Below are 13,708 nucleotides of genomic sequence, written 5' to 3' on the forward strand. Positions count from 1 at the left end.
CTTTCCTTGCATCGTTCAAGCCTTTTCTGTTGTTCATCTACTCGTCTTTTTGAGTCACCTTTCTGGTTCTTTATCAAGAAGTAGGATCTATATTGTCTTTGCAATGCAACACTGGCTTTCCTATATCGTTTAAGCTTTTTGTATAGTTTAAGCTTTTTCTGCAGTTCATCTACTTGTCCACTTAATTCACATCTCTGGTTCTTCATCAAGTAAGATTTATATTGTTTTTTTCACTCCAACACTGCCTTTGATTTGTGCTCTGCTTAGTTTTCTTGCTTCATAAGCACGGTAGTGAGACTGCACTACACTGTTGCATCTTTCCACTTGAGGAAGTCTTTCCTATATTGTTTAAGCCTTTAGTATCGTTTCAGCCTTTTCTGTTGTGCCTTTATTTGTCTTTCGTATACCAACTCCTACGGAGTACTGACTGCACTTTTACAGTAGCTCTCTTTTGCTTAACCCACTGCCTAACCACCATACTCTTGTAGGCAGTCTGAATGGTAATAGTTGCATCCCTCATTGACTGATATTGCACAAACTGGGAATGCCCTATTTTTGCATGCTTTGTACCATCTCTGGATCGAAATGACTGCTTGACGCACCGCTTTGTAGCGTACCCGTAATTGGTAATCACGGTATGCTGCTTGCAGAGTGACTACAGCCTGTTTTTGCATCAAGAAATGCTTTCTTGTAATGCACATTCTTATGAATGACTTAATATGGTGTGCTGCCTTGATTTTCTCAACCAATACTCTGGTTTTGATCCCGCAGTATAAGGCCTGAATACAAACCACTGCTTTTCTCAAACTATTATACTGTCTTACTTGGATATTTCTTATCTACCAAGCTCGGTATCATTGTTGTACAGCAATGGCAGACCAGCGTAGTTTCTTAAAATACTAACGCTGTTTATGCATCTGATAATAAGTCTGTATGACCTTGACAGATTTGTGCATGTACCGCAATTGCTTTCGAACAAGCATTCCTCGGTAGGCTGCCTGAAGCAGTACAACACAGCTGCGTACCTTCATGTAAGTTTTGCGATCACTTACCATTTGAAAGTGTGCCCTATAATGGGTTTGCATTATTATAGCTGCCCTTCTCATTGCCTTGTATTGACGGTATACTCTATGCATTCTAAATGCTGCTTGTATTACCGTTGCTGCCTTCTGTTTGTTCCGGATCTCTCTCCGTACCTTCATACCCCTGAATGCAGCTTGAATAGCTAGGGTTGCTCTTTGGATGGCAATTTCTCTTTGCCTTTATTTCTTTACCTTTGCCTTTTCCCTTTGGCCTTTTCCCTCTGCACTTGACCTTCCTCACTTGTCACTTGACTTGTGTCCCTTTGCATTTGACCTTTGTCCTTTTGCACTTGACCGTCGTCCTTTTGCACTTGACCTTGGTCCCTTTGCACTTGACATTGGTCCTTTTGCACTTGACCTTTGTCCTTTTGCACTTTACCTTTGTCCCTTGACCCTTGTCCTTTTGCACTGGACCTTTGTCCTTTTGCACTTGACTTCTGTCCTTTTGCACTTGATCTTGGTCCCTTTACACGACCTTTGTCCCTTTGCACTTGAGCTTTGTTCCTTTGCACTTGACCTTTGGGCCCGACCTTGGTCCCTTTGCACTTGACCTTTGTTCTTTTGCATTTGACCTTTGTCCTTTTGCATTTGACCTTGGTCCACTTGCATTTGACCTTTGTCCTTTGAGGGACTCCTTGCCCTCTTTAGTTCAGCCTCCTTGCCTCTGGATGCCCTTGGAGGTTTTGGCGAGAAATGAGCCATTAATACCTCCTTACAATCCTCGTACGTTTTCTCTGTGGGCTTTGGTGGCAGCAGTAACGTACGTAAGGTGGGATAACCCTCTCTTCCTAAGCCCACTATGAACCAATCTCTCTTCTTCTCCTCTGCAGTAATAACACTGTAAATGAATGAAGACTCCAAGACTTCAGTCCATTTCTCAAAATTACTCCCAGAATCTAACCGGGACAACTTCCCTATTCATTGAATAGCCATGGTACCTGTTGCTATCCAGGTGCCCTATTTTGGTGCTCCTGTACAGACAAAACAGTGATTACCTCAAGATAAGAAAACACATATCTCCTGTACAGCCAAAACACTGGCTTCTGCCCTGGATAACACAGTTCTGTATTAATTAGCTTTAGCAACAATCACTGTCTCTTACTTAATTTTATAATAACAGATTTATACTATTAACCAACATTTTCTCGAAGGATAGATGGGAAAAGTATTTAATGTTCTATTAATGCAAGACATAATTTAAATCAATTCAAATTATTACATAGACTATATTATTCAAAAACGAGGTTGAATAAATTTTATCCAAACGTCTCTCCCAGATGCGATAAATGTTTGTTTCAAAACGCTAATATAACACATTCATTTGTAGGATGTACAAAGTTGAATAAATTTTGGAGTGATATATTTGATGTATTTACAAAGATTTTCAAGTCAAGAATAGAACCCAAAACAGAATGGATAATATTTGGAATAATAGGAGAAGATACCAATTTAAATAAAGACCAAAATGTTTTTTTTAATTATGGGTTAATAATTGGAAAGAAATTGATACTTAAATTTTGGAAAAATACAACATACCAACTGTTAAAATGTGGATTAGGAATGTGATGGACATAGCACACCTTGAAGAAATGAGACTCCGACTAATAGATAAATATGACCAATTCTTAAGGAGTTGGTCTCCTTTCATCAACTTTTTGGAATCATGTGATGCAGCGGTACCGTAAAGATTGCTGATTTCAGTTCATGACGTGGATAGATCTACATCTCCGAATACAGATTTGAAAAATTCTCTTTTAAGTGGCCTTCTCTTCTATTTCTACTTTCCACTTTTTATTTTAGTTTTATTTTTTATATACACACTTCACGTTTTTCTACTCTCTACCATCTATTTTTCCACTTCTTCTTCTTTCTATTGTTTTCTTTTTCTTGTCTTGCTTACTTCCTTCTCATAACATAAAACTAGAGGTTGTACATAGAGTGGATTACGGTATTACATAGTTGGCACCTAAAATTAGGTTCCACTGTACTGTTTTGTACTGTATTAACTTCTAATAAAATAAACAAAACAAAAAAAATCAACATTTTCTGTTAATAGCAACTAGAACATTTTAAACATATTCTTCCTATGCACATAGATTTACTTAAATTATTGATAACAGTCCAATGCATTACTCATCCAACAGTCCTTTTTTTACTGTGACAATGCATTACAGTTTTATTGTGAAGGATTTCACTGCTCCAGCTTGCGGCCTGTGGACCAAAGATGCTCTAGTATCTTTGTTGTGAACTCTGGTGCATTCGTGACCTCTCGAGCTGTCCCCACCGGTACTTTTGCTGTTGGTCTCACTGCTGCTTTAGCTGGCTCCCCCCGGGGCTTCACTGTTACTTTTAAACACCGCTGGCCACTCCGGACCTCCGATGCTGCTGCTGGCTCAGCCGTTGCTTTTGCCTCTGCTGGCTCACGCTGTCTCCACTGTCATTGCTGGCCTCCTAGGCTGGCTTTTGCTGGCTTCCCGGGCTGGCTGTTTCTGCTTTGCTGGCCTGCTTGCCTGCTGACCTGATGACCTTCCTCTCCACCACTGCTCTGCCGACTTGCCTGCCCGCTGTCTCCACAGCCCCCCCCGGCTGCTATTGGACCCGCTGCATGGCTCGTCGCTGGCTCCCGTGGTCACCCTGCGGAAGGTGAAGGTGAGTCGCTATTTTCTGCTGCTGGTCCCCGCTGCTCCAAGTGTCGGGAATGTGCCTCTCAGCTTTCTCAGTTTTCTCCACTCTCAGTCATCCCTTGCAACCGGGCTTTCATGTCTCTCCGCTTCTCTCATGGGCCTGTCCGTTTTTCTGTTCATGGTCGGGCTGACTCTGCTCCCGACTGGGCTTTCTCTGCTTTTTTCCCCCCACCGGGTTGACTGTTCCCGGTTGGGCTGAAGACTCAGCCTCTGTCCGCGGCTCTTTGGACCTGTCCATGGCCTACACGGTACTAGGCCCTCACCTGACGTCTGTGGCTGATACTGGGGCTGGCCGTGGGCTGCACGGTCCTCTTGTCGGTGGCTTTCCCAGACCTGTCCGTGGCCTTCACGGTACTAGGCCCCCACCCGACGTCTGTGGCTGCTGCTTGGGCTTGGCTGTGGGCTGCACAGCCCTGGATACATTCCAGGTAACCTGACACCGTGCTCGGTGATCCTTACCGCCCCTGCTTGTTTTCCTAGCTCTTCCCTGAGCTATTGCTTCCCGTTCCTACCTTTTTTTCTTTTTGGCGCCAATTCAAAACCATTTGGCTTGGTGCTGTTCCACTTTGTTTCCAAATACTATTTCTATTTTTAAACTTGTTTTCGATTCTTCTTGCTGGCCTTGTTCTTATCTTCATTCTTTTATCCTCATTGACAATTGTTGTGTATTCGGATGCTTTGAACAGACTTGCATAAAGGCTCGGACACGGGAGTGATCTTACAAGCTTCTTTACCGCAGGACGCCATCTTAAGTCTCCCCTGCACATGCGTACTTGCACAAGATATCGCAAGGCACTAATTACATATGCTAATTATCACATAGAAATGTAGAAAATAGGTGCAGGAGTAGATCATTCGGCCCTTCGAGCCTGCACCGCCATTCAATATGAACATAGCTGATCATCAAACTCAGTATCCTGTACCTGCCTTCTCTCCATACCCCCTGATCCCTTTAGCCACATCTAACTCCCTCTTAAATATAGCCAATGAACAGGCCTCAACTACCTTCTGTGGCAGAGAATTCCAGAGATTCACCACTCTCTGTGTAAAAAATGTTTTCCTCATCTCGGTCCTAAAAGATTTCCCCCTTATCCTTAAACTGTGACCCCTTGTTCTGGACTTCCCCAACATCGGGAACAATCTTCCTGCATTTAGCCTGTCCAACCTCTTAAGAATTTTGTAAGTTTCTATAAGATCCCCCCTCAATCTTCTAAATTATAGCGTGTACAAGCCGAGTCTATCCAGTCTTTCTTCAAATGAAAGTCCTGACATTCCAGAAATCAGTCTGGTGAACCTTCTCTGTACTCCCTCTATGGCAAGAATGTCTTTCCTCAGATTAGGAGATCAAAACTGTACGCAATACTCCAGGTGTGGTCTCACCAATACATGCAACTGCAGTAGAACCTCCCTATTCCTATACTCAAATCCTTTTGCTATGAATGCTAACATACCATTCGCCTTCTTCACTGCCTGCTGCACCTGCATGCCTACTTTTAATGACTGATGTACCATGACACCCAGGTCTCGTTGCATCTCCCCCTTTCCTAATCTGCCACCATTCAGATAGTAGTCTACTTTCCTGTTTTTGCCACCAAAGTGGATAACCTCACATTTATCCACATTATACTGCATCTGCCATGCATTTGCGTACTCACCCAGCCTATCAAAGTCACCTTGCAGCCTCCTAGCATCCTCCACACAGTTAACACTGCCCCCCAGCATCGTGTCATCTGCAAACTTGGAGATGTTGCATTCAATTCCCTCGTCCAAATCATTAATATATATCGTAAATAGCTGGGGTCCCAGCACCGAGCCTTGCGGTACCCCACTAGTCACTGTCTGCCATTGTGAAAATGACCCGTTTACTCCTACTCTTTTCTTCCTGTCTGCCAGCCAGTTCTCTATCCACATCAATACTGAACCCCCAATACCGTGTGCTTTAAGTTTGTATACTAATCTCTTATGTGGGACCTTGTCGAAAGCCTTCTGAAAGTCCAGATATAACACATCCTCTGGTTCTCCCTTATCCACTCTACTAGTTACATCCTCGAAAAATTCTATAAGATTCGTCAGACATGATTTACCTTTCATAAATCCATGCTGACTTTGTCCAATGATTTCACCACTTTCCAAATGTGCTGCTATCCCATCTTTAATAACTGATTCTAGCAGTTTCCCCACTACCGACGTTAGACTAACAGGTCTGTAATTCCCCGTTTTCTCTCACCCTCTCTTTTTAAAAAGTGGGGTTACATTAGCTACCCTCCAATCCTCAGGAACTACTCCAGAATCTAAAGGGTTTTGAAAAATTATCACTAATGCATCCACTATTTCTGGGGCTACTTCCTTAAGTACTCTGGGATGCAGCCTATCTGGCCCTGGGGATACCTAACACTCCTCCCCCTTTAACTTGGAGGCAGGTAACCACTTCTATTACATACTCAACAATATGTTTGCTTTAATAAAAATATATATATTTTTAAATATGTAAATTAGTTCAACACAGAAACTGGACTGAAACCTAAGCTCAGGATTGGATGAATAACTATGCCTCATAATCTATGGACCTCCAAAATCTCCAAAACTGTTGTTGGTCATTTTGTTTGTTTGTTTTCCTTGATTTTGTTTTTCCTTTTTTTATCCCTTCCTTTCTATTAGTTTATAGACCTTTCTTCTCAGTTCCATCTTTTAAAATATTCTATAAAAATTTGAAATGTAAAAAAAATGAAAAAAAAACTCATGTTAATTATGATCTCATGCTTTGCATTCTCCCAATCAAGGATGTTGTTTCTGCGTGGCCACCACAATAAACCGTTTTATATTAAAAATAATAATAACATAAATAAATACAGAAATAAATAGATGGGCAGATAAATAAATAAATAAATAAATAGAAGCATAAATAGATAAATAAATAAATAGATGATTACCAACCTGCAAAGACACATTTTCTATGGGTTTATTTTCCTCTGAACAAAAACTCATGTTGGTTTCCATGACGCAGAAATTCTGGTAAAAATCCTTATTGTATGATTGATTGAATGTTTGTGTTATAGACCGGCGGATTCACTTCACTAACAAATATTGAATCTATGGATTCATTGGATTATTACAATGCTCTGTTCAGGTATTTTTGTTCATTGTGTGTCTTAAGCTCTTCAATAATTGATTTGATCAATTTCCCATAAAAGGTCCCGCCCTGAGAGTAGTACAAGAAAAATAAGGGTAAAAATGAATATTCAATTACTGAGGTGAAACTTAAATCGATATTCTAGTTTAGATTATAAGGAACTAGACAAGTGCAGACCCGTTGGGTTTGCTTCCCCAACGCAAAGGAATGGAGGGTTATGGTCTGAGTGCAGGTAGATGGGACTAGGTGAGAGTAAGTGTTCGGCACGGACTAGAAGGGCCGAGATGACCTGTTTCCGTGCTTTAATTGTTATTGTAAAAGATGAAATACGAGGGGAAGCTGGCCAGGAATATAAAGAAGGACAGTAAAAGCTTCTTTAGATATGTTAAGGGAAAAAGAGTAGCAAAGTCAAATGCGGGTCCCTTGAAGGCAGACATGGGTGAAATTATTATGGGCAACAAGGAAATGGCAGAGGAGTTGAATAGGTACTTCGGATCTGGCTTCACTAAGGAAGACACAAACAATCTCCCAGATGTATCGGAGGACATCTAAGGGGGTAGAGGAACTGAAAGACATTTTCATTAGGCGAGAAATAGTATTGGGTAGGCTAATGGGACTGAAGAATGATAAATCACCTGCACTTGATAGTCTGCATCCCAGGGTCCTCAGGGAGGTGGCTCTTGAAATAGTGGATGCATTGGTGATAATTTTCCAATGTTTAATAGATTCAGGATCAGTGCCTGTGGATTGGAGGATAGCTAATGTTATCCCACTTTTCAAGAAAGGAGCGAGAGAGAAAACAGGGAATTACAGACCAGTTAGCCTGATTTTGGTGGTGGGAAAGATCCTGGAGTTAATTATTAAAGAGGTAATAATAGGGCATTTGGATAGCAGTAAAAGGATTAGCCCAAGTCAACATGGATTTATGAAAGGGAAATCATGCTTGACTAATCTTCTGGAATTTTTTGAGGATGTGACAAGTAAAATGAATGAAGGGGTGCCAGTGGATGTAATGTATCTAGACTTTCAGAAAGCCTTTGACAAGGTCCCGCACGGGAGACTGATTAGAGCACATGGTATTGGGGATAGGGTGTTGACATGGAAAGAAAATTGGTTGGCAGACCGGAAGCAAAGAGTAGGAGTGAACGGGTCCTTTTCAGAATGGCAGGCAGTGACGAGTGATGTGCCGCAAGGCTCGGTGTTGGGGCCGTAACTGTTGACCATATATATTAATGATTTGGAAGAGGGAATTAGGAGCAGCACTAGCAAGTTTGTGGATAACACAAAGCTGGGTGGCAGTGTGAACTGTGAAGAGGATGTTAGGAGGTTGCAGTGTGACCTGGACAGTTTGAGTGAGTGGGTAGATGTGTGGCAGATGCAGTGTAATATAGATAAATGTGAGGTTATCCACTTTGGCGGCAAAAACAAGGGGGCAGATTATTATCTCGATGGGGTTAGGTTAGGTAAGGGGGAGGTGCAGCGAGACCTGGGCGTCCTTGTACACCGGTCACTGAAAGTCGGCTTGCTGGTACAGCTGGCAGTGAAGAAAGCTAATGGAATGTTGGCCTTCATAACAAGAGGATTTCAGTATAGGAGTAAGGAGGATATTCTGCAGTTGTATAGGGCTCTGGTGAGACCACATTGGAGTATTGTCTACAGTTTTGGTCTCCTAATTTGAGGAAGGACATCCTTGTGATTGAGGCAGTGCAGCGTAAGTTCACGAGATTGATCCCTGGGATGGCGGGACTGTCATATGAGGAAAGATTGAAAAGACTAGGCTTGTAGTCATTGGAGTTTAGAAGGATGAGGGGGTATCTTATAGAAACATATAAAATTATAAAAGGACTGGACAAGCTAGATGCATGAAAAATGTTCCCAATGTTGATTGAGTCCAGAACCAGGGGCCACAGTCTTAGAATAAAGGGGAGGTCATTTAAAACTGAGGTGAGGAAAAACTTTTTCACCCAGAGAGTTGTGAATTTATGGAATTCCCTGCCACAGAGGGCAGGGGAGGCCAAATCACTGTATGGATTTAAGAGAGAGTTATATAGAGCTCTAGGGGCTAGTGGAGTCAAGGATTATGAGGAGAAGGCAGGTACGGGATATTGATAGGGGACGATCAGCCATGGTCACAATGAATGGCGGTGCTGGCTCAAAGGGCTGAATGGCCTCCTCCAGCACCTATTTTCTATGTTTCTAAAAGTTACCTTGCCTAATTGAAAAGTTGATTTGAGGAGGCCTTGCCTAATTGAAAAGTTGGTTTGAAAATGCCTTACCTAATTCAAAAGTTGGTTTGAGAATGCTAAAGTTGCCTTGCTTAATTAAAGTTGCCCTGCTTAATCAAATTTGCCTTGCCAAATGCAACAGGTCTGTTTTGAAAACGTGTATTTTAACTGTGCCTTATTGAAAGGTATGCAACTATTTTTGGAAGAAAAAAACATGACTAAACGTTTTATTAGATAAGGACTGTGTTTAATACAAAATTGCCGCTCATTCCGTGACTTCCGCTTAGTAGAGAGGTGGTGCTGATTGCATCATTTCCACTTAGTGGAGAGGTGGCGCTGAGTGCGTCATTTCCGCTTACTGGTGAGGTGGCGCTGCGTGCGGAACGCCTAAAGAGAAAACGCCACACTGAACCGTTTGAGTAATTCAAGAAATTTTTGTGCCATGTATATGGTGAGTGTGTTTGTTGAAGGTTATCTAAAGCACGTTTTTGCTGTAGCAGCAGCTGTAGAGGAGTGTTTCAGAATTAAAATTGCTTTAAACGTTTGAATCATTCGGTTTAGACACACCTGTGTTCTTATTTTCAAACTTTTTCATGGAGTATATGGTTAGTAACAGGATTCAGTATGCGTACCATGCTCTGAAGTTACTTGTCATTTTAGTATAGGTGCTGTGTGTGTGTGTGTGTGTGTGTGTGTGTGTGTGTGTGTGTGTGTGTGTGTGTGTGTGTGTGTGTGTGTGTGTGTGTGTGTGTGTGTGTGTGTGTGTGTGTGTGTGTGTGTGTGTGTGTGCACGTATGTGTTTGTATGTGTGTCTGTGAGTGTCCATTCATACCACCCTCTCCCCCTTCTCTCTCACATCTCACAGAAGTCACCTGTTTTGGGCAGAATTTCTGGCAGTTTCTCAGCTGCCAGCCTGCCAGATCTGAGTGGCTGTACTGCTGGGCATCAGTGACTGAGCTGCCAGCCCAAGAATCCATTCGGCCCACAAGGTCCATACTAGCCTCTGTAAACCAGTCCCTTTGGCCCACAACACCCATGCTAACGCTACAGAAAGCCCCCCCCCCCCCCCCCCCCCACACTGGCCAGCAATATTGGAATTGGTGGAGAGGTGGGATATTTGTTGGGTGACTAGCCCTCCCATGTGATACTGGGACCCAATGGGTCCCACTAAGTCTAGTTGTTCATATGGAAATATATACAATTTTAAAGGATTGGACAGGGTAGTCACAGGACAAATGTTTCCCATTTGGCGAAGTCCAGAATCAGGGATCACGGTTTAAGAATAAGGGGTAGACCATATCGAAATAAGATGAGGAAAAACTTTTTCATCCAGAATTGTGAATCTGTGGAATTTTCTGCCACAGGAGGCAGTGGAGGCCAATTCATTGGACGTTTTCAAGAGATAGTTTGATTTAGCTCTTAGGGTTAACGGAATCAAGAGATATGGGGGAAAAGCTGGAATGGGGTACTGAATTGGATGATCACCCATGCTCATATTGAATGGCAGTGCTGGCGCGAAGGGCCGAATGGCCTACTCCTGCATCTATTTTCTATGTTTCCAATCTGTATACAGAATAAAGACCAGGCCAAATCAGTGAGAGTATAGGTTCCTCTCAGAAATAAAGGTGGTCATCGACATGTGGAGACGCAGGAGATGGGCAATGTCCTCAATGAGTATTTCTAGCAGTGTTACAATACCTACCTTCAGCAGAGCTGCAGTTCTGCCACTGGCCATGTGCGCGACTTTGGCGCCTATGAGGGGGGGGCGGGATTAAAATCCAGTTTTGTACTGCCTGTCGGAGGCGGATTTCCTCGGGCTGCTAGCTACTGAAGAAAAATTGATCGGACTTCCTTTCGCAGTATATTTTAAAAAAATTTGCTGGACATTTTAATAATTGGATTAAAATAAAAAGCGACTTCTAACGCTTACAACGTGACGGATCACAAGAACGGGACAAAACAAAGGGTAAGTCGTCTATTTTACATATAATCTTGTTTCTTGGGATGGCTTTAATCAAACTTTACGTTGCAAAAATGTTATTTGGGCTCCAGTGTTTTTCCTGCCAATATGGTTCAAATTCACCGCAAATGCAACGTTCCAATCGATCGCGTTCCAGAAAAACCCACTAGCAAGATGATTAAAATGCCCATTTTTTGGGGAAAATCATGTCATAAGCCATCTAAATTGTGTATATTTTGTGTTATTCTCTCTTCATTATCATTATTTTTAAGCTAAATATTCACAACCGTTTGAGTCACATGTATTGTGCAAATTACAAGGATTTTGATTATATTTTGAGTGGGTGTTTCTGGATTAATTTATGGGAATTAAACATTAAATTCCTTCCATCTGGCATATAAATTCATGACAGTGAGATTTAAAAATCATGTTATATTGTGAATTCATGTGTGAATGTGATTAGTTTGTTATTTGGACACTTAGGCTATTTAAAACTTTATTGCTACTGAAGATATGAAAGTGAATTAGGTGTCAAATTAAACTGTTTTTTATGCTTTATCTGATGGGATAAATTGCAGACTTGATTTTTAAAATCTCAAAATTTTGTAACATTTCTGCTGGGTTTTTTCTAACATGGAGGAAAAACACGATGGCTAAGGAGATGGAATGGAGATGTCTCATGGACAGTCCGTTTAACGGTTGAGGAGGGTTTAACGTGCATAAATGCACTCTAATGCCCTTCGAAATTGAAATTGAAAACACGTTCTTTCCATTTGAAAGTTTAGACGAACAGTTTTGAGTGGGGACGAGAGTGTAAATCCAATCGTCAATGCGCGTCCTTATATCACCCATGGTTCCATAGTAACTAAAGTAATTTTAGGGTTAAAATTAGGAGTAGAGAACTTTATCACATTCCGAAGTAATAATCGTTTCCCTCACATTACTCGTTTCCCTGCTATAAAATCCAACGCTTTAAAAAATATAATTTCCCATAAAAAACGACTCTGCTTTCGTAATTATTCATAAAATGGCACAAATTGCAAGATAATTGACAAACATACGCAACATTTTCCACTGAGGAACAGCATTGTTTATTTAATTTCACTTGATGTCGGCAGTGACTGGACTGCGCCAAAAGATGAGACACGTGATATGTACTGGTTCGCGTTTCTTGTTCTTCACCCAGGTCCGCCCAACCAGTATAAGAACGAGTCGAGGAACCTATGTATTTTCACTTGTGAACCGGCAATTTGGCGTTATGACAGGTAGAGGGAAAGGTGGGAAAGGGTTGGGCAAGGGTGGTGCAAAGCGGCACCGTAAGGTTCTTCGTGACAACATCCAAGGTATTACCAAACCTGCTATACGTCGTTTGGCTCGCCGAGGTGGCGTCAAACGCATTTCTGGCCTTATCTACGAGGAAGTGCGCGGCGTTTTGAAGGTTTTCCTTGAGAATGTCATCCGGGATTCAGTAACCTACACGGAACATGCGAAACGCAAGACAGTAATAGCCATGGACGTGGTGTATGCATTGAAACGCCAGGGACGCACCTTGTATGGGTTTGGGGGCTAAAATATAAACGTGACACGTAATTAGAAAGCGAAAGGTTCTTTTAAGAACCACCACATAATTCTAAAAGATCGATCACCGCTTTGAACAGGAAACATTTCTACACGTAAATCTACAACATGAAAATTATCTATTCAGCGTCCAGACAGCCATCCCATTCACCACTGCCCATGAATCTATAAATCCGTACCAGCCTCGCTGTGTGTTTAAGGGGCAGGGTGACGGCCACGAACTCAGCCAGTTGACAAGATCTCCCCTCTCCCTCTGCCTGGAGGATTTCACCAGAGTGTGGGTGCAGGGCCGCAACCTTCCAACATTGTTTACCACCCTTCCATCGGCTGCAAGCCGTCCATGAAACACGCATTTTGTTCTTCATCTGAAGTCAAGTCATAAGGCTTACCCCATGTGACGTGGAGAGGGTTCCAATGGAACATCCTCCTGCATCACCCCCGTTTTATATGCAGGGAGGGCCATAACCTGCTCATGCAGATGACTCACCTCATCGGACCCCTTCTCTGCCCTATCGGAAAAATACCATTTCCATTTCACAGTGGACTGCGTTGGGCTTGGTTCTCCTTATGTGTGACATACTCGGATTTAACCCACTGCATAATGGGCAGGTGTCGCCTCATTATTACAGTCGAGGAGGTGGTCTGATGATCTGTGGCCAGGAGGACCCAATAGCAGGCCAATAATTGCCGCTCGAAGGGTGTGTACTGGGCAGCTGCGTCCGGCAGGGTCTTGGTACAAAACCCTATGGGGACTTGCCTACCCTTCATCATCTGCCAAAGGCTCCACTCGGCCACTTTTGGTGTTGCGGAGACCTGCAATTCATAAGGGGGCCCTAGTTGACGGAGCGCCAGGACTTCACCGCTACTGTGGCAGTCTCGAACGCCGCAGGCTGGTCAGATCCCCACCGAAGGCGGTCATTTTCCAGGATATCTTGTATAGAGGTTTTAAGATCATAGTGAGTTTGGGGTTATGCTGTCGCCAGTAACCAAGAAGACCCACAAATCTCTGTACTCAGGATCTTTTTCCTAGCCTTTTTCAGAATTTCATG

The 13,708-nt window shown here is 42.6% G+C and overlaps 1 protein-coding gene across 1 annotated transcript; it reads left to right on the top strand.

Annotated features, from left to right (window-relative positions):
* Positions 1 to 12,339: 12,339 nt before the first annotated feature.
* On the top strand, positions 12,340 to 12,651 carry LOC129694378 (histone H4-like). Its single transcript, XM_055631076.1, has one exon. The coding sequence runs from the start codon at positions 12,340 to 12,342 to the stop codon at positions 12,649 to 12,651; it is 312 nt and encodes a 103-aa protein (XP_055487051.1).
* Positions 12,652 to 13,708: the final 1,057 nt, after the last annotated feature.

This window comes from Leucoraja erinacea, unplaced genomic scaffold (assembly GCF_028641065.1).
Source record: "Leucoraja erinacea ecotype New England unplaced genomic scaffold, Leri_hhj_1 Leri_642S, whole genome shotgun sequence".
Taxonomy (NCBI): domain Eukaryota; kingdom Metazoa; phylum Chordata; class Chondrichthyes; order Rajiformes; family Rajidae; genus Leucoraja; species Leucoraja erinaceus.